At 41.1% G+C, this 21,844-nt stretch overlaps 1 protein-coding gene across 2 annotated transcripts in view; it reads right to left on the bottom strand.

The window, feature by feature from the left end:
* LOC109470835 (pericentrin-like) overlaps window positions 1-21,844 on the bottom strand; it is a 33,953-nt gene that overhangs the window by 8,645 nt on the left and 3,464 nt on the right. The window contains exons 3-12 of one of the 2 annotated variants that reach the window (XM_019769922.1): window positions 21,414-21,660; window positions 20,652-20,731; window positions 19,676-19,883; window positions 16,410-18,955; window positions 15,606-15,757; window positions 14,575-14,732; window positions 13,737-13,987; window positions 11,004-11,166; window positions 7,655-7,867; window positions 6,022-6,036 (exon numbers count right to left, since the gene is read on the bottom strand). In XM_019769922.1, coding sequence (XP_019625481.1) covers window positions 6,022-6,036; window positions 7,655-7,867; window positions 11,004-11,166; window positions 13,737-13,987; window positions 14,575-14,732; window positions 15,606-15,757; window positions 16,410-18,955; window positions 19,676-19,883; window positions 20,652-20,731; window positions 21,414-21,660 — 4,033 coding nt within the window. The remainder of the gene's footprint in view (window positions 1-6,021; window positions 6,037-7,654; window positions 7,868-11,003; window positions 11,167-13,736; window positions 13,988-14,574; window positions 14,733-15,605; window positions 15,758-16,409; window positions 18,956-19,675; window positions 19,884-20,651; window positions 20,732-21,413; window positions 21,661-21,844) is intronic. The other variant, XM_019769923.1, reaches the window with a different exon arrangement.

Genomic DNA, 21,844 nt, shown 5'->3' with positions numbered 1-21,844 from the left:
AACCACGCCCGTTGCCATGGCAACGGACGAGGCCATTTCTGGGGGGGTTGATTGACGCCGTCCTTTCACCATACTCCGTTTTACAAAGATTTACAGTCAAATAACGTTTTGAAAAGCTGACATAGTCAATGATACATACACTAAAGACAATTCCCTGACTATCAGTGTTGTGTAAGACGTCTAGAAAGCAAGTACTGACAAGCACACGCTTGCAAATTATATAGAAATCGTGTAAACCCAAATTCACGGACAATACATGTAAACCTTAGAAGCGTCGATTACGGAAATAAGACGTTTATATGAAGTTGTGGCTAGAGTTAAAGAACCACAGAACAGGAAAAGATTCAAATACTAAAGATATGTGCGCTCTACTTTCAGGAAAAGCGTCAAATACAAGCGTCAATTACATATCTATGGTCAGTTTAACAGGAACTTGATACACCCACCCCTGTCCAATGATTTTGGATTTGGCAAAAAGTGTCAACCAGGCAGAAGTCATGTTGAGTACCCAGAGTAGGCCAGGCTGAATCCCTGGACAGCTAGTCTGACCTCATTAGCAGACAGCCATGCTGGACTAAAACAACACAGACAATTACCAGGCTGATTCTAGGGGATAGCGTGTAAACTGCAATTTTCCATCATTCCTCTTGGGTTTAAATAACTCACACTTTGGACTACTAGCTAGTCTGAAGTTTCAGCCTCAGACAGCCAGAATCCTAACTACTCACACGTAGACAGATGTTGAATGTTTGTGTCTTTACATTAAATTGTAGGAAAAGCAATCTTGCTTTCAATTACTGACATGTTAATCTACCTCATTTAACAACTGTGCAATTCTTCTAAATGTGCTATTTTGCTTGCAAGTCAGTAAAAATTTTAGGAGGCAAAATTTGTGGACCCTGACAAGTTCATACAAACTTTTTTTGAAGTGGAGAGATGATCAGACTGGCATGCCAATTAAATGAACATGTAGTCTCCATGGTCAGACATGTTCACTGTATGTTGTGCCCATGACCATGACATGCACACCCACAAGTCCCCTACCCTCAAATTGTGCAAATTTCTCTGACATCAGTTACATGTATACTCCAAAGGAAAAGACACATTTTCACAGGAGATCGTGCCAAAGCCAGTAGGGGCAAGAGAGGCCAGGAGGGCCTGCATGGGGGTGTAGTGATTACGAATTACGCAAATTTTCGCCACCAGACTACAAATTACGTCAAAATTTCAGAGCTGATTATGACTTTATGCTTTGCTCAACATGGACGCTGGGATTCCTCTTTTGGGGAGGCAGTGCCTACGGATTAGGGAGACTAAAAAGGCCAGATTACGCCTTTCAATAAAGGGCATGCAGGCCCTCATGTATACAAATGTAGGTCATCTCTTGGACCGTCCAACTGAGGAAAAACGATTAGTTCTGCCAGTACTAGTATCACACCTTCCTCTGATCCTGTTCATAACATTGAATACTGGAACTGAACAAAACAAAAATACATGTATGTGAAGAGTGAAAACTTATTTGCACAAGGTGGCTGGCTAGCTTATTAATAATACTGCTAGCTAAGCTTCTGTAACATCCAAACTGTGATGTACACAATTGTGACCTGAAGGTCTGACCTCTAGCTCCCCCTGTCCCAGTGAGGAGGGGTAACCTTGAGGTCAGACTGAGGAGGCAAGGCACATGTTTTTTCAGGGATGAAGTTACATCTTGTTTGATCCCATATTTGGGGTCTCTGAAAATCCAGTTCAAATCATCCTAGTCTCTTGACTCTTGGGGGCTGCAGGAGCTCTTTCTGCCCGATTCAGCGGTTCCCTACAAAACTCCTACAGCACTTCTACCAGGGCTGTTGAGCTGGAATGGGGCCCTATTATATATATATATAAACCACCATAGACTGGTTACCAGAGATGTTATAAGATGTACATGTACATGTAGATGTACTTTCCATCATGCTCTCATTACAACAGGTTTTTGTCTGACCACCTATACATGACTTTGTGCATAAGATGAGCTAACCCCAGCAGAGTCCACCTTTGTGTCCAGTGTGCTATGGGTTTGGAACCCAGGCTACCTCCAGGACTCCCATTAACAACTTTGAACAAGGAGAGCAAAATATAGGGGAAAGGATTTCAGTGTTGTATTTCAAACCCTGGTCTGCAGAGCAATGTGAATGTTTTCTTTCAATCAGTGTGGGTCCCAGGGAGAGAAAAAAACCAGGCCTGGCTGGGTCATCTGGTCTGCCAGAATGGATCACTGCAACACTGTAGGTCTTGCTTCAGTGTCTTGCCTATTCAATGTACATGTACAGGGCTCAAAATGCTGGGTGCAATGCACCTTGGAGCTGTGCACCCAATTTTTTGTGTGGGTGCACTCAGGTATTATTTGCACTAAAATATTTTCTCAGGCACATACATATAGTAGTGACAGCATATTAAATAATTCAATCATCATTATAGTACTTTTCTTGGAATGAAACATAATTATAGTTTTTGCAGACATTCTACTTATTTTATCTTATATGGTGCACTCACTCACTGCACGGTACTACAATGTATTTTAGGTGCACCTAAAAAATTTTTGTTCACCCAATTTTTTAGCTTAGGTGCACCAGTGTCTATTCCTAAAAATGAATTTTGTGCCCTTGTTCTAACTTACAGCAGATATTTCTATTGTACACACTGTCAGTTTTAACTTGCATGTCTGTGAACGTCACCTGACAAGACAATTATTCACTCCTCTCCCTTGTTTTTTTTACAATTTTTTTTTTCTATAATTTTCCAGTAGGAAAAGTTCATTTTCTTGTCTTCAAGTGCTACTTTATTCTTTTGGTATTTCGTATGATCTGGTGGGGAAATGTCTGGCTAACCCTTATTACAATGTAGCTTTTGTGGCTCAAGTGAAGAAACTTACAAAGACTCTAGTAGATACTACTAGTTGTGAGAAAAAAGAATTATCCAACAAAAATTTTACCTTCAGGTCATCACCCCCTCCCCGAAGAAATACAGAAAAATAGATCTACTTGGCTAATCTACTTGGCCTGGCTAGTCAAGGAAAACATAAGGGCCTTGTACATTCCCATTATAATACATATGTGGATCCTGTGCAAAGCTGCTCACTACTCAGCATAATCTGACTGCAACCACTAGCACTCTCTTGTATGTGCTTCCAAGGGCTCTCTTTAGGTAACTGAAAATCAGAGGGACCATGTATAGGACCATGTGGGGATTTGATTCAATTCTTAACTCTTCATTGCAGTATCACATGTTAGCCTAAACATGCCAGAAGTATGGCGATGTCAAGTAAGGTTGCAATGACTGTTGTCATGCATCTGGAGTATTTAGCTTTCTTGAGAGTACTTTACATGTACCGGTATGTACACTACAGACACACTCATAAACTGCAAACAATTCCCTGCAGCAAGATACTACGTGTATTATGAAAGGCACTAGGAGGGTACAAGACAGGAAGAAGATATTCCTGACCCTTGCATGACCTGAGTCAATGGAATGTCAAATTTCCCTTGTGGTTTACTGATGCTGGTTAGTCTGGCCTGAGAGAGCCTAGCTGGATTAACAGGACGCTTTCCCGCATAGCTCAAACAAAAGATCAGTGACATGTACATGTACATGTATGTCCTAGCCTGGTATCTTCAAATCTGTAATGTGCATATGTCATCATCACTTAGTGGAGAATTTTTTTACCTTAAATTACCAAAAATTACCTTAAGAGATCTCAATTTTTTCAAGAAAATTATCAATCTCTTACCATTTACTTAAAGCAGCACAAATGGAAATACATCACGTTCCCGAACAACTGGGGAAGAAATACCTACAGGTGAAAAGGTTGAGTTACACACAGGCCATGCAGGCTTAAGGTTGTTCTCCTGAGACTATTGTCTAGAGGTCTCCTCTGTGGCTAGATAGATAAGCTATGAAAACATGTGGTAGTGATTACAGTTTGGTGGTCAGGAGGGGCGTCTCTGGGCCCTTACTGTGAAGACTTACATTAAAAGCCCTGAATTTGTTTGGATAAGAGTGGAGGCGGGGCGATGGAAAATTGTTACACAAACCCAGTAGCACCCAGAGCTACCTAGAGTAGAGTAGAGTAGAGTAGAGTACCTTGGTGATAAGTTCTTCCAAGGGTAGTTGTCTAGCGTTTGAACACAGTCTCACAGTACAGTTCAACTACTAAAATCATGTCCCATTATGTCCCAAGTTCTAACAAGGCTTTATTCTTCTTTCTTTCCTCTTATTGACTAAATAGTGACAAATCAATTGTAGGATAACCAGAGACAGGTATCCTCTTGTATTGACCCACAAAAAGCCCTGGCCTACAGCCATCAGCTGAGATGGTCGGACAAGAAAAAGCAAGAAAGTTGGTTGGGGAAGTGGATGGTGCAGCAGCTGCTCCAACCGTTACACGGCCCCAAAATCCCGAGGACATCCAGTCTGGGAGTCTTGCAGAACTTCAAAGTGGGATAGGAGAGACATTTGTAACCAAGGGCTGAAACTTGATTTCAGGGTGTGATCGAGCCATGATATAGTGGCACAGAAGCTATGTACATGTGGAATAAGATATGTTTTGTACTATATTTTACCCGCAATAAGGTAAATAATAGAAGTTGCTAGCCTAAATCAAAATTAAAAGCAAAAAGTGCAAAGCTATCTCAATGCCAAATCGCAGGGCATTGGGTTGTCATGCAGCGGAACAAAGCCAATAATATGCATTTCTGACAATTTTTACCCAAATCAAGCTACATTGTAGTAACATCTGTATGGACAAATGATACATTTTGTGGGTATTTTATGAAATCTTTTTAAAGATTTAGATTTCTGCGCAGAAATCTGTGCAGAATTCTGCAGATTTCTGCAGAATTCTGCAGATTTCTGCAGAAATCTTCACCCTGTGTGTCAATGGAATTTCCCTTATGGTTCATTCAACTGATACTGCTGGTTACTAGCCAGAGTGTCAGCCTTTGTAGCTTTCATCCGCTCCCCACACTCTCTATACGGGTAGCATAGTGGGAAGTAGATGAAAGATAAAAAGGCTAACACTCAGGCTACCTGGTTACAGGATCTGGTCTTATGCTTGCCTGTATAGCTCAAACGAAACATCTGTTACGTTGTATGTCCTCGTCTGTAATGTGTATAGCTCGTCATCACTTTGTGGAGAATTGTTTTACTTCATAAATTACTTTAAAGATCACAATTTTTGTCAAGAAACGAAAAGAACAGCATACAGTGCAAAGCTATCCCCCATGCCAAATAGCAGCGCACTAGGCAAAAGCCAAATTGAATGCATTTCCGACAAGTTATGCCCAAAATACATGTAACCTGATAGTAGCATTTGTAGGACAGTAAATCTACCGCTTATCACCATAATGATACATTTTGTAGGACAGTACGGTACGAAATCTTTTAAAAAGCAGATTTCTGCGCAGAAATCTGCGCAGATTTCTGCGGCGAATTCTGCAGATTTCTGCAGAAATCTGCAGAAATAACTGGATCCCTAGGGAACTATCACTGTTATCTACATAGTTGTTGTCATCTTCTACATCACCATGTGGAATGTCAATTGTCCAGGACAAACTATACTTGAAAAGTGAGAGGTAGTCCGGAATTAGAGTGTCTGTCCGGAATTAAAGTGTCGCCTGTTTAATATAAAATCTCTGTTATAGTAATTGATTAAGATTTTGAAGTTTTTAATAGCCCTCATTTCAAATTTAAGTCCAGAAGAGGACCAGTAAGATCTGTAATTAGGTTTTGTTTTATATGGTGCACCCAAAAAGTTTTGTGAACCTAAATCTTTTGGGTTGGGTGCACCAGTGCACCTATTCTCACAAATGAATTTTGAGCCCTGAAGTAGAAACTGTATAAGGTCATCCATCCATGTGCATTGAAGTTCAAATTACTGTCAAAGTGACTGTCCCTTTGAAAATTAAACATTATGTTAGGTTCAGAGAGAGAGAGGGTTGAACTGGAAAACCATAAACAAAAATGGAGGGAGCAAAACAAACAAACCTCTTTCAGTTTCACCTTAGGTGACCATCCAAGGTGTTAGTTGTCAAGGAAGAAGGTGCAATGAAAGAATGCCAGCCACATAGAAAATAAACACCAAAATAGCAAATTAGATGTCTGATCTTTCATTTTTATCTGTAATGTCAAACATGCATGTTACATGTTACTACTGATGAAACACTGTGACAGCAGAAACCTTCGCTCTGCTGATTTAGACTAAGTCATTAATTTGTGTATTAGTTACAGGGTTAACACTGGTACAGCCAAAAATGTCTACAAAACGGCTAGCGGACATTGGATATGATTTAGACATTGCTGAACAAAGGCCAGTGGGAAGAACAATTAAGTAGACATAGTTACTGAAAAACGACATTGAAATAACCCAAGGTGGACATTTTATATCCATAGTCTCTTCACACGTCAGGTAGGGACACCCCTAGGAGACAGTCCTTTGTTTAGCACGTGTACTTATAAAGATATTAGCATCTGTCCGTTAATTAATTGCATTCCACCCTCTAAATTGCCTTGGCTTTGTGTAGTGCTTGTGAGTTTTCAAAGTTTTTTCTAAAGACATTCTGACAGACACTTTATGAACAATGAAAAGCACAACAGGCAAGTCCTCCCCAAAAAGACCCTGGAGAGACATTCTTAGATTGAAATGTTTGAAAAATGTCTGGAATTTTCGAGAATCCCCAATGTCCGCTAGCTGTTTTGTAGAGTCTGACATTTTCGGCTCTATCAGTGTATGCTGCAAGAAGAATAAGCTTGCTTTTATTAGTTAAAATGTGTTATGCATTGTCATGTATAACCCCAAACATGTACTTCTGTTTCACTTCAAGACTTAGTTAAGCTGCACAGATAAGAAGACTTGCAGTAGGTCATACAAAAGTACACAACATTTTCATTGCACATTGTACTTTCTGCTACAATATTATAGCGTTGGCTCAGAACTCAAATGTGAAAAAAAAAAGATTCTATACATACATGTATGGCCATGCTACCATTACAGTGTATATGATAGTTGTACCAAATTTTAGGTGTTTGTTATTTGACTTTGATACTGTCTAACAGTAACACAGCCTCCCCCTCAAAATACCGTAATTATTATAGAAAATTATCTTGGAATAAGAAATTGGACTTGAATACTGTAGAAAGTGCCAGGCCGCCACAAGTACTCAGCTTACGGTGCCCGCAAGGATCTGATGCATTCATTAAGAGTGCCTGGAAAAGGCTCTTGTACACTCAGTTATAAGTGTGAAGACAGAGACCCTGACAAAAAAAGTTGTTTAAAGTATGAAAGTCTCATTTTAGCAAAGAACTTCTCTGACTATTCACATCACTCACATCAAAGTATAAAATTAATATAAAAAAAATAATTGAAAGTTTTATTGCAAATTCATGCCCGAGGGCTAATTGCAAGACGTACATGTACAGAAAAAATATTCTTATACCAGGGGTGTGTGGCCACATACCCTATAGGTCAATTTGAGCTAATTTAAAAGCAATAACACAGGCCAGAAGAAATTACTATATTATAGAAAAACCAAGTTGAACACAAAGAACAAACAACGAAGGTATGAGATCTTTGACCTCTAGTTTAACAATGATAACTACTTGAGTACTAGTGAAGACTTACCCAGCTCCCCGCTGGAGGCCTTCTCAGACAGAACCAGTTTCTGTCTCTCTAACAGCTCCTGTTCCTCCTGCAGTCTCTCTCTCTCTGTCTCCATGTCCTGCAGCTGTTCTCTCATTCCCTCTATCTCCTGTGCCATCTCTACCTGCTGACTCTCTTTGATGTCCAGCTGCTCGTGTAATGTTTGATTGTCTGTTTTAAGTCCTTCAGACAACCCTGGAAAAAAGGATAGAACACGTCAGGAGGAAAGTCTCTTTCACAAACATTTTCTTCACTAACTCCTGTTTGGCCACAGCTAGTAATTTTTATGGATGACATCAGCGCGCCCATTAATTTTTGCCTGATTTTGGACAAAAAAACAATAAATTTTGTTGCCTTCTGACAGTGGTCAACATGCCGAAAATGGGTAAAGATGCCTGTTGCCATGCCGGAAGGTGGATGGCAGATAACTATGAAGAGACAAGAAAAGGTTCTGATTTAATGTTGTGTTTCTAACTTTGGTGCAGTGATATGTGATGTTGGCTGTGTACATGTGATGTTCCCACTGAATCAAAACCATTTGTACGATGATTGAGTCAATTTTTTTAAATGTAGGAACCTTGTTTTTTTTTGGCCCCCCCCTTGTTTTTTTTTGCCCACTCGCATTAGATTTGAAGTCTGCGGATGATGTCATCCATAAGATTTACTTGCTGTGGCCTTATAAGAAAAAAACGTGTGCAAGCATTCATGTAAGTGCATAACAACAGAGCTGTGTACAATGTATGGGTCAGTGGTTGTGAATGGAAACTACATGTTGTACATTGTTTGGTATCCAGACTGTACATGGATGTCTGAAGCAGTTAAAAGGTGTTATTTTTGAAATTCCAAGGTGACTGTTTGCAAACACCCCTACACACACAATCTTAAACATGTACAATGTAGGTTCCTCATATCTTTGCCACTGGGCAAGTGTAAGGACAGATGCACATTTAGACTACATGTACTCTCCGAACAGAGGTTTGGGGTTATTTTGTAGCGTGTTTTTAGGCTTTTTAATCGGGGTTTCTCTACAGTGGGGAAAAAATCCAGTGCAAAAGAGAAACCCCGATTAAAAAGCCTAAAAACATGCTGCAAATAACCCCAAACCCAAACCTCTGCTTGGAGAGTACATTTAGACTGGATATGCACAAAATCATTCTCGAGTCTACAATTAGCAACAAGTTTAAAATGTACAAATGTGCATATGGTGGGGTCAGCAACAAAGTGCAATCAGTCTAAGTAACAATCTGTATAGCATCAGCAAAGTAAATAATTCTTACTGGTCTGGAACTATGCCTACAAACCTACCAAACAAAAGGAACAAGCAGGCAGAGTTGTGGATCTTGTGCTTTTTTTCAAGCAGTCATGTCTTGCTGCCCCTCCCACACCCTTGCTATGTTGATCTAGCTGGGGTTACTTTACATTGTTACTAAGCAGGTCAAAGTGTGCTGTAGGTCAATCATTAACTGAACAATCAGGTACATGTAGGCGGGTGTTGTTAAAGACACAGAACTATGTGTTCTTTTGTTTGTCCAGACAACTTCAGTTAAAATGGTCTGTAGAACCTGTCCTTATCAGGGAGCCAATCTAAACAGGACGACACAAAAAGTACATTTCCTGATCATTTCTTTACAAAGTAAGTTGAATCAACCCTAAGCCCATTGGGAGGTGCCATTCAGGAATTGAAGGTGTCAAAAAAATAATGGCCTTAAAGCCTTACGAGTATGTTGCAAAGTTGGAAACACAGCTGTTATCCCTGATTCTTTACATTCTTGTATTGTGTGGTGGCACTAGAAAATGTGTGCACCTAACATGAATATTTTTACAATTGAAATATTTCAATTTTTGGTGCAAAAAATGTTACAAAAATGCCTCTACAATCTAGCTTAAGCTTCAGAATCTACACAAAGTAGTCCTGTAAAATGTGAACTTTTCCTAGTATGTTAAAGCTCTAGACTTATATATTACAATGTATGTGACTAATGTTTCATGAAATCTTAACAAGAATGAAGAATAAAGTTAAGAACATAGTATACAGAAAGATACAGAATGATATACAGAAAATTGACTTTGAAAATCTAATTTTGCCACCCTGAAATTTGGATGATTTTGGTTCATTCATGACATTTATAAGTAATGTTAAGGATTGACTAATTTTATTCAAACTGTAAAATGTATGACTGTGTATACTAAGCAATAGTGCTTTGTACATTATGCAATTGTCAATTAATTTAGATCTATAATTCTAAATTCTTCTGTTCCACATGACATCATCTACATGTACATGTATACTATATCTGCACCTGGTTTCTGCCTTACCTGTTGCCTGGTCCAGCTGCAGCTGCAGCACCTGTCTGGACTCCACCTCCGCCTGCAGCTGTTCCTGCAGCTGCTGCTGATCAGCCAACACCTGCTGTGTTTTCCCCCAGCTCTCTTCTGATGCGTTCAGCATGTCTGCATGGGCTGTTCTAGTTTCATTCAGCTGGAAAACATGGATGAGTTTTTACTAATTACATGTACGATCCAGGTCTGGAGAACTGCAATGTTCATTGCCCATCCCTCCCTCATCTCACAGAATTTTGCTGCTCATGACAGACAAAGACTGTGCTCATTCTATCGTAAGGCCAATTACTGTCTGTCAAAATGACACTAAAGCCTCGGTCACACCCCGCCGTATGTGCTTCTGCATGCTGTCTGTGCAAAAACGTGGGCAAACGCAGGGCATCCGTGCGTGGTGAGTACCACCTCCGTACGGAATCCTACAGATTTTGGAGCACACAGACAAGCTGTAGAACTTTAAGTGCATGGAAAACTTTTTTGCATGCGGTCTACGGATTCACCACACGTACGTGCAAGTACGAACGATGCACGTGCCCCGTACGTGCCGTACGGAAGAAGCACGTGTGAGTACGGCCTCCTTACGGTAAAGTTGCAATCGCACAGAGATCGTACGTTGTAAGCTCGTACAACTCACTTACCACTTGTGCAACGTACGATGTACGCAACCGCTCACGGCCAGAGTGGCGTGCAGACCACACTCTTACACCTTGCGAAACCGTGCGAGTGACGTGGGTAGACGCCACTCCTTCCCGACGTTTTCAGAAAAACGTAGCAGACGTGGCCTACAAAAAAAAACGTACGGCCAAAAGCACGCACGGCGGGTTGTGACCGAGGCTTAAGGTTAGTCAGAGTACCAACAAAATTTTCCCTTCAAAATGCAGGGAAACCCACTAGGATTGTTGTACTTGTGATGATGTAAAACATGTTATTTCAAACAAAATTGAGATGATTCATTCCAGGTTANTACTATATCTGCACCTGGTTTCTGCCCTACCTGTTGCCTGGTCCAGTTGCAGCTGCAGCACCTGTCTGGACTCCACCTCTGCCTGCAGCTGTTCCTGCAGCTGCTGCTGATCAGCCAACACCTGCTGTGTTTTCCCCCAGCTCTCTTCTGATGCGTTCAGCATGTCTGCATGGGCTGTTCTAGTTTCATTCAGCTGGAAAAACATGGATGAGTTTTTTACTAATTACATGTACGATCCAGGTCTGGAGAACTGCAATGTTCATTGCCCATCCCTCCCTCATCTCACAGAATTTTGCTGCTCATGACAGACAAAGACTGTGCTCATTCTATCGTAAGGCCAATTACTGTCTGTCAAAATGACACTAAAGCCTCGGTCACAACCCGCCGTATGTGCTTCTGCATGCTGTCTGTGCAAAAACGTGGGCAAACGCAGGGCATCCGTGCGTGGTGAGTACCACCTCCGTACGGAATCCTACAGATTTTGGAGCACACAGACAAGCTGTAGAACTTTAAGTGCATGGAAAACTTTTTTGCATGCGGTCTACAGATTCACCACACGTACGTGCAAGTACGAACGACGCACGTGCCCTGTACGTGCCGTACGGAAGAAGCACGTGTGAGTACGGCCTCCTTACGGTAAAGTTGCAATCGCACAGAGATCGTACGTTGTAAGCTCGTACAACTCACTTACCACTTGCGCAACGTACGATGCACGCAACCGCTCACGGCTAGACGTGGCGTGCAGACCACACTCTTACACCTTGCGAAACCGTGCGAGTGACGTGGGTAGACGCCACTCCTTCCCGACGTTTTCAGAAAAACGTAGCAGACGTGGCCTCAAAAAAAAACGTACGGCCAAAAGCACGCACGGCGGGTTGTGACCGAGGCTTAAGGTTAGTCAGAGTACCAACAAAATTTTCCCTTCAAAATGCAGGGAAACCCACTAGGATTGTTGTACTTGTGATGATGTAAAACATGTTATTTCAAACAAAATTGAGATGATTCATTCCAGGTTAGCTAGAACACTGGATCACTGACTGAATAAACTGGTGCAATGAACTAACTTAAGGGTGCTCACTTGTTTGATGGTTCAATATTGTACCGGTCAACCACCTTCTGTCCTCACTTGGTGATTCAATCGGTGGTTGTAGGATATGACCAGACCAGGCCTTATGTCTGCAAATGCTATCCTGGTTACCAAACCTACATTTTACTATTATAGCTCCCAAGTCCTACATCCTCTCCGCAAATAGCTATTTGATGTTTACAGTAGGACTCAGGAGCTACTGTATAATAGGTTTGGTAACCAGGCTATGTGTACGCACCTAGGGGCAAGTCATTAACTCTTAGGCCACACCAATTTGATTTACATTTTGTAAAAGAGACCTAGGCATCCTCTGATAGCGTTAAAAGCTACGGTAAGTGCCATGATGTCAACATACCAGGCTTGTTTATGATTCAAACAATGAATTCTAACCATTTTTCTAACTTTTCTAGGTACTGCAGCAGAACTTCCGGTTTTGATATCTCGTGATCTGGACATGCTAGGGTCACGAATTTTGGATGGCAGATAGCTCTTGGGATAGGGAAGAAGTGACACGAGTTTGGGTCCCCTAGCAGCTTGTTCTGGAACTGCAGGAGCATTTGTTGAAAAATTTTCGAAGGAGGATAACTCAAGAACCGGTTGACGGATTGTCGTGATTTTTGGTATGTAGGTAGTTGAAGTGATGCTTGACATAATCAGATGACAATTATGCAAATCAGGAGCTAATTTGCATAATTAATGAGGAAATTCTATAAATCTGCTTTGTTCGATAATAGAACTATGAAACACTTGTGACATCTACTTGAGAACGAGAAAAAACATCTGAGGATATAGATTATGTAAATGATGATCTAATTTGCATAATCAATGGCAAATTTTTATAATTTCATAGTTGTAACTGCTGGGAATTTCATATTTTCCACATTTGTAAGTTAAGTGAAGGTGAACGTCAAAAAACATAATTTATTCAAATCATGACCTCATTTGCATAATTTATGAGAAAGTGCTATCGTAGCCTTGTTGTTTAGATAAGGCTGTCATTGGGTGGAGAATATGATCAACTGATATAATCTGTGCAAATGAGGCTCTCATTTACAAAATCAATGATTAAAATGGTATTGTATAATTCGTGAACCACAAGGGTTAACATCATTTGGCGAAGGTATGAGATCGTGGAACTCTTGTTGATCATTAATTGCTGCTCAAAACCTACTCCTAGCTGTCCCAAACCTACAAGACTCAACCATCCTGCAGCATATCAGCTGCCCAGATGTAGGACACAGTATAGGGAGAGATCCTTCTTTCCACGAACAATCAGAGAGTGGAACAGCCTGCCGGCTCACATTGCTCTAAGTAGCAACGTAGAAGACTTCAAGTCCAACCTGTAATCCCCCTCTAGAAATCTCCATTCCCCGGCCAGTACCATTACCCCCCCCCCTTGCGCAGTACACACTAGAATGACATAATCTTCGACAAGACGAAGGAGGTCGTTTAAAGAAAGAATAATAATAAGAAGGAGACAAACTGTAACAACTAGGATTAGGAAAATAGCTTTCTTCAGCTGTCTGGACCAAAATAAGAGAGAGTTGATTGAGAATGAAGCTGTTTTTTTTTTCTTTCTTTTTGCAAATCAGAAAGAAAATGAAATGGGCAAAACCAATTAATTTGGTGTAGCCTTCATTAATCCACCTGATGCAGCTGCACAGCTGTACACGTACCTGTTGCTGCGTGACCTGTAGCAGGTCCAGTAGCCTGGTGACAGCCTGCTGCAGGCTGCTGGCAGCGTTGTGTACCGTTAACTCTCCCTCCTGGTCCAGGTCAGGGCCTGCAAACATGCTGTCAGCCAGCTGGTGGGAGATGTCCAACCCTTCATCAGTCATGGAGGACAGGTCTGTCAGCAGGTCACTGGTCTGACTCAGGTCCTGTACATGTCTGCCTACTGCACCTGGAACAGCACCTGCAACAGCACCTGAAACACAAACAGTGACACAATCATTAAACTTAGTACAGTAGAGATATTTGCATTCACAACCTCCATTACCCTTTGTTACTTCCTGTTATTTTGTTGTATCTGACAAGTACAATCATTTGTGTTTATTTTGTGAAATCTCTGCTAATTTTATTGACTCTTTTTATATCAGTTCAAGGATTGTTCACTTAATAATTTTCTTTATTTCATTATTTTCTCGTACATCTTGTACATGTATCACACGTGTTACACTGTGATAACAAGCCGTATCACACAGTGTTCTAGTGGTTATCACACAGGCTTACCGTAACTACACAATGTACATGTATGTTCCATAAAATAATTGGAATGTGCTTTGCCTGTGCAGCAATCAAAAATATAATAATATACCGGACAACAATGGAATTGATGTTGCCATTTTTTGGGGGGGATACCAAATTTCATTATATTACAACACAGTGTACAAAATGTATTCCACATCACCTTCAGTCCCAGCCCACCCGTAGGTGATTTGGAGCAGTGTAGTATTCTAATAGATAGACTGAGTATAGAGTACATTTTGGATGATAGAAACTACAGCTCTGTACCTTCACTGCTGTGAGAGGGTTGTTCCTTAGCTTGTCCCTGCTGGTCCCTGGCCAGCCTGTCCAGATGTTCACTCACTCTCTCCTCTAAGGACAGGTTAGTCTGAGTCACATCAGACAGGGTCTTCAGGAGGTGGTCGTTTGCCTTCTGTACAGCATCCCTGGAAAAGTTCAAGGGCCATCAGGTCAACTTTTTGCACCAAAAAGTGAAAATAATATTTTAATTGAAAAAAAAATCTTCATGTGATTGGCAGTGACACAATGTACGTATAACATTTTTTCACCAAAAATTGAAATGTTTAAATTGAGAAAAAAATCTTCATGTGATCTCCAATTACTTCCACTTTTCAAAATATCTGCACTTATTTCACATGAAAAATTTCTGACATTGATTGTTGACAATAAAACAGCCCACACAAGGCACACTCATTTTGAGGTACCACCACAAACTACACGAATGTAAACAAACGTAACTGACAGCTGTGTTTCCAGCTTTTAAAGACACTCGTATGGTGTATCACAATGTCCTCCACTTCCTGAATGGCACTTATTTGCAAAATGTACTGTGCTTTCACGAAACCCATGTCTTGTGCATAGCACTTGGACAGAGTATCCCGTTTAAAGCTGTATCATCCTGACTGAAGTTTTCAAATGTTGTGTCAGACCTGCAATAAGCAAACTTCTGATGCAATGTTGGCCAAACATTCAGCAAAAACCGTGAAAATCTGGTTTTTGTGCAGGCGCAGTACGTGCTTATTCCAGGTGGGGTCGTGTGGCGCAACGGGCGTGCGCTGCTCGGAATCAAGATGTCCCGGGTTCGAGTCCTGACATGCCACCGATCTAGATCATCTTGTGCCCTTGGGAAAGGCACTTTACACGACTTTCCCCACTAGACTCAAGTGAATTCGTCATGTCCTGTATTCGTTTCTATGTGCGGGACACAACACTAGCGACAGCTGCCTCTGTTCCGCGTGTATTGCACTGTTGCAATTTCAATAAATAATTAAAAATCAAATCAAAACAGGCACATGTACCTCTCCTCCTGTAACCTGTCCAGGTCTGATCTCAGCATCTTCAGCAGGTTTTCTCCCTCTTCATTCTCCCTCTCCCGACGGTTCATGGTCGTCTCATACCGCGCTATCTGCTCCTGTAGCCGCGTCTCCATTTTACTTCTTTCCTCTTGCACCTGTGTATGTTACAGATCATCCAGTACATTGTTACCAAATGAATATACCAATATATATAATTATGTAATTCCTGATTTTTTTCACTGTACTGTTATGTTCACTGTTTTCACTGTCACTTCTGTACAGTGAACTTATCATTACAGTTAACAAATAATTCCTGGACTTTCTTTTTCCTGCACCTGTCGCCATCGTGAATATATAGTTCCGAGAACATTTCTTTTCTCATAGTCATACTTTGAAATTTTGCTTCCATGAACATAAATTTTTGAAGTGAATTACAGTACATGTACCTGCCCCTAGATCACACCAATCTGATCAAACCTTTTATCTGATACAAGGGTCTCTGCATTATCTCATTTACTTTAAACTGCATTTAGTCTTCCCTTCTTCTGACATTAAAAAGAAACCTCATCTGTGTTGGTAGAATCCATAGTAACTATTAGTTGTAGAGTCACTGTGATAGTAACAATAATTATACTGCACTGCGCTGACTTTCATGGCAAGTTCCCTTCTTTGTGTTGGAACATAGCCTAAGCTCTACAACAGTGTTTTCCTTCTTCCAAGTTTGTGTTTAACTCTAATTTTTTTTACTATTTACAAAGTAAAAGGCAAGTATTATACTAATTATAATATCATGATAAGAGCACCAACCTGTGCAATCAATGTTTCCTGTTCCTGAAGTTTCTTGTTCTGAGCTTCCTTCTCAGCTTTCAAGTCCTCAAACTCAGCAGAGAAATCCCTGATGGCAGCATCAAACTCCTGTTTCAGCTGCTGTCTCCTCATCTGTTCTTCTTCAACTTCACCTTGTAACCTGTCCTTTTCTTTGTCTGCTTCATTCAGGTTATCTTTTAACCTCTCCTCTAACTCCCTCTGATATGCTTCTTTCACTCTCTCTGCTGTCTCTTCCAAGGCACAATTTTCCTCCTTTGCTTTCTCTAACCCTTCTTCCAGCTCAGTGCACTGCTGTTTCATGGACTCCAACTGGCCAAGAAGAGTCTGATTCTCCGAAGTCTTATTGTCCAAGTCAGCCTGCACCTTGTCTAGTTCCTGTTGGAAATGAGACTTGATGCGAGCCTTGTCTTCCTCATGATGCTCCTCAGCTGTCTTCAGTTCTGTCTTCAGGGTCTCCATGTCTTTCTGCAGAATTCCTCTCAACTTTGCTATCTTGTGTTCCTTTTGTTTCTCAGCCTCTAGTCCCAGGGTCTCCAGTTTGTTGCTCATCTCGTCTTCATACCTGTGTTTTAAGTCCTCCAACTCCCTGTCATGAGACTGTGCCAGTTCTGACAGTTGCTGTTGAAGTTCTTGAATCCTGTGCTCATGATCCTGCTCACCAGCAAACTGGGCAGTTTCCAACTGCTGTTTGTATGTTAGATTTAACTCCTCCCTGACCTTGTCTACTTCTGAGGCTACATGGACAGCATGCTCCTGTTTCAGGGCAGCCAGTTCAGCTTCATGCATGGTTTGGAGGTCTGTTATCGCTCTCTGTTGGTCTAAATCCCTTTCCTTGAGTTGCCCCTCCAACATTGCAACCTCAGCGGTATGTTGCTCCTTTAGCTGAGAGTTAATTTTGTCTATCTCCAATTTGTGATTTTCTTCCAGTTCTCTTGTTATCTTATCTAAATTAAGCATGTGCTGTGCAGACGTATCTTTCGAAACGCTTAATTTTAAACCCTCTAAGTCAGCCTCATGTTGCATTTTTATCTTAGTGACTTCCTCTGTCTGCATGTCCCTCAAATGTGCCAAGGCTTGTTCTTGCTCCTCTTGAAGCCTTGTTAGTTTTGTTTGTTGCTCTTCTGTTAATGCAGCTATGTCGTCATGATGTTGCTTCTTTAGTTCCGTTGTCAAAACATCAAATTCTTCCAGCAATGTTTTCTTTATGTCTGAGGCTTCTCTTTGGTGCTGCTGTTTAAGAAGTTCTAAAGCATCACCTCCATTCTTCAGTTTTTCTTGAGCGTCTTCCAGCTGAGTTCTCAAGTCTGCCACCTCGATGGTATGTCTGACCACAACCTCAGCTAACACCTGCTCATGTTTGTTTTTACAGAAATCTTCCACTTCCCTGACTTGCTTTTCCTTTTCCTCTCTCAGTACTTTCTTCTCCTGTTCCAATCTTTCAATGTCCTTCTGAAGTTTGCCTTTCCAGACTTCTATCTCCTTGTCTTTCTCCAGGTTAATTCTGACTATTTCATCTTGGATGTGTTTCTGAGCCTTGCCTAGTGCCTCTTCATGTTCAGCCTGTTGCTGCTCAAGCCCAATTTGCCGATCCTTGGCCAGCTCTTCTGCAAATGCTTCCTGCTGAGACTTCATTTCTGTCATGTATTTTTCCTCCAGCTCTCGTTTAAGGCTTTCTTGAGCCTCTTGATGTTTCGTCTCCAGTTCCTTACTTAGTTCTGCCATATCCTGCTCAGACTGTTTAGCAGCTTCTAAAGCACAGTCCATTCTCAGTCGAACTGTCTCCTGTCTGTGCTCTTCCAACAGCTTCTCTTGACTTTCTGACATCTCTCTTAAATGTGCCTCCTGAAGCTCCTCCACATCCTTCTTATATTTGTCAGCTAGCTGAATTCTCAGATTTTCTAAATCTGTTTCTGCTTTCTTCTCCATGTCTGTCTGCAGTGTTGTTATTTCTTGTTGGTGTGCTGTTGACATGTCAGTGCGAGTCTTTTCTATCAGGTCATTGTAGTGCTGTTCTAGTTCATCCTCTATGTCTTTCCTGTACCGTGTCAGGTCCACTTCAGACTGTACAGGGGAGGTTGGAGAGGGACACGGGGAACTGTCATCAGATAACAATGTGGACGTGAGAGTGTAGGCTGATGTAGGCATTCTGTATGCCGAGACCTCCTCTACCTCTGCCTCAGCCGTTTCTTCATAATGCTTCTTCACCTTTGCGATTTCTAAAGCAAAGTCCTCCTCCTGTTCCCGGCATCTTTTCTCAAAGTACGCCCTCATCTGTTCCATCTCCTCCAGGTGAGTTTGTTGCAGCTTGGCCTCCAGGTTAGCGGAGTCCTGCTGGAGTTTACTGAGTTGTTCCTGGTGGGTTGTGTTGAGTTGTTGGATCTCCTGACTGTGCCGTTGTGTGATCTGTTCCTGCCACTGCAGCAGTTCTGTCCTGACTTGCACCAGCTCGGCGTACTCTGTCTGGATGTCTGCGTGCAGCTGCAGCAGCTCCTGTTGGTGCTGCAACTCCAGCTGTTTCCTCAGGACTGCAGGACAACAAATTAAACAACAAGTATTGTACAAGGTACAAATTATGGCAACTACAGAGCTACAGTTCCATAAGGCTACCTTATGCTGAGGTCACATTTCCAAACCGGGACTAGCCTGGACAGCTTTCCAGAACAATATACAAAAACAATAAAATAAATGGAAAACAAGAATGATTACAACTGTTTATCGTGGGTACTATTTGTGTATATTCCTGATATTATTATTGTTGATTTTTTGTTCATGAAAACAACCCTGCTGGTATGAGTTTGGAATGTAGTCTGGGATGAGAATGGAATTTTACAAATAATGAATGATTTTCCTATGTATACCATGCAGAGGTTGCCACATGTCGTTAATATGTCACTAAATTGAACTAATTAAGTCCATTGAGATGAATCCTGGTATAATAAAAGATGATAGACTTGACGTGTATAGTGAATTAAAAATATTTACAATCAAAAACATACATGACGTGTACACAACACATGTATTTGTCTTCAATTAGCTACAAATCGACTGTCTGCAAGTGACTGAAAATACTTCTCAGCCAATTTCGAACTTAAAAATGTTTGTTTTTTTTACTTTTTTCATGGAACATTACCAACAGGAATAACCCATGAGAAGTCAAGTGTACATGTAGAACATGTCATGAGTATTGCAATGTTTTAAATTCCAATAAAATTAATGTTGGCTACATGTGGAATATTGAACTGTACCTTCAGTTTGTTCCAGTAGAACCTCCTGCTGCCTCAGCACCCCTTCCAGAGCAGACTGATGTTCATCCTTCTCCTGCTGAAGTTTCTCCTTCTCCTGAACAGCATCACTCTCCCTGGCCCTCAACTCTTCCTCGTGTTTCTCTTCCATCTCTTGTCGGAGAGAGGCCAGCTTATTCAGCGCAATCCTGTCTAACTCTTCTGTCGCTTTCTGTCAGAGGTGTGTAAAATATAAGAACAATTAGCCAATCAATAAAGGTTGTTAAGTGCCACCTACATGTGTTCAACAAATAAAGTCTACAAGTCACAGTACGAGGGTTTGTAAACTTTTTGGTCACAGAGAAATGAGGGGAACAACTCACATTTCAGGATATACATGTACATGCATGTTGTAAGTGTGAACTTCAAGCTATTTACACACTCATGTATGAATATCCACCATAAGCTACTGTACTGAATATCCACCATAACAAAAATTTAAAAGAATAAGATCACAGTCATGACTTGTCTGGGCTTAGAATAGTTTATGAGAAAATGCTAGAATGGCCTTCTTTATCAAGATAAGACTGTCATTACATGGGGACTATATTCAACATTCATGGAGCAAAAATGTCCAAAATTCTGAAAAAATGGTTACAGGAAGGACCTGGAATGATTTTTGGGGTACCACCCAAAAAATAATTTAAAGGACTTAAATTATATTAAATGCAGTTTTAAATGCCTAAAGTATGAAATACTGAATTCAAACATGCTAATGTTGGATAGTATGTGTCAATATTATACACGTCAGGTTGCCTTATTCAGAATATTTCCAGTTTTGCAGCCCTAAAATTGCATTGGCTACTCCAGGTCTTAAAGGTATTAATAATTTATTAATACCTTTAAGACCTGGAGTAGCCAGGAAAGCCAGTGTTTAGTTGCATGGTGGGTCAGACACAGGCTTTAGAACAGCAGAAAGGAGTAATCTGACAGCACACACCTGAATGCTGGCCTGATGTTCTGCTGTCAGCTGTGTCTTCAGCCTCTCCAGCAGCTGCTTGGAGGTCTCCTCTGTAGAAACTGTGCAGCAGAACAGTAGAGAAAATTTAGTAAATACGTATTAAAGTTTGCACTGGACAGTGCTGGAGTTATCAACCAAGGATTGGTTTGTTTAGCCGTTGTAGACCACAAGAGGACAAAGATTGATGTGTTCAAAAACTTGTTTTTCCCAAGCACTATTGATAGTGTTGTAGAATAGAACTCACTGCCACCAAGACGTACAGTAATATACACTAGATACATTGTAGCTTAGAACAATGCTTAGAGTTCAGATATTGCTATGGCTAGGTGTAATATGAGTCAAAGTCATTCAGTCTAATACTGTTTTTTATATTCATGGTACTTTAATTTATATTCATGGTTTTTACGGTCAGGTACTGTTGTCACAGTCACTTCAGATCTGTACCGCAAATCTACATGTATCTACTGCAAACAAATAATTTGGCAACTTTATTTCTTCTGCACCTGCCACCACTGTGAACATATAGTTCCGCAGTAGTATGTCCATTTTGCTCCGATCGCAAGATTTTGTAACCATGAATAAAAAGTGATTTACAGTATAGCCAGACACTGTCAAGGGTATCAGCTAATATACAGAATACAAAATGCTATTTAAATGATATGGCATATAAATTTGTACAACACCACGGTTTACATGTATACACAGGTGTGTGTTTTTTTTGTACATTTGTACACGGCCTACCTGTATGCTCCTGTAGCTGCTGCTGATGCTCAGTCTTCAGCTGCTGTACCTGTGCTGTCCACTTGGCCTCCAGCTGCTGTTCCTGCTGCTCCAGCTCTTGCTGCTGAGTCTGGACCAGGCTGGCCTCCAGCTTGGCCAGTGATTCTGCCTTCTCGTGTCTGGCCTCGGCTAACAACATCTCCAACTGTCCAGCATGGAGCTGGTCAGTCTCAACTCTCTGAGCTTCCAGACTCTGCTGCAGTTTCTCCTGTTGAGAGTATTTATGAAGATTTACCACATTTGTGGAAGGATTGACATAACAGGTGACTATCACCTTTTCAAAGATGTCAACCCCGAAACCAGACTGTAAGGTTTGAACCACTCACACCGGGAAGGTCCCCTACTCTTTTCGATAAGTGCGGTGGGTTCTTTAATGTGCGTGGGGTGTGGCT

Source organism: Branchiostoma belcheri, unplaced genomic scaffold (assembly GCF_001625305.1).
Source record: "Branchiostoma belcheri isolate BF01 breed outbred unplaced genomic scaffold, Haploidv18h27 scaffold235, whole genome shotgun sequence".
Classification (NCBI taxonomy): domain Eukaryota; kingdom Metazoa; phylum Chordata; class Leptocardii; order Amphioxiformes; family Branchiostomatidae; genus Branchiostoma; species Branchiostoma belcheri.
Note: the sequence above shows the minus strand (reverse complement) of the source record. Positions and strands in the feature narration are given on the sequence as shown.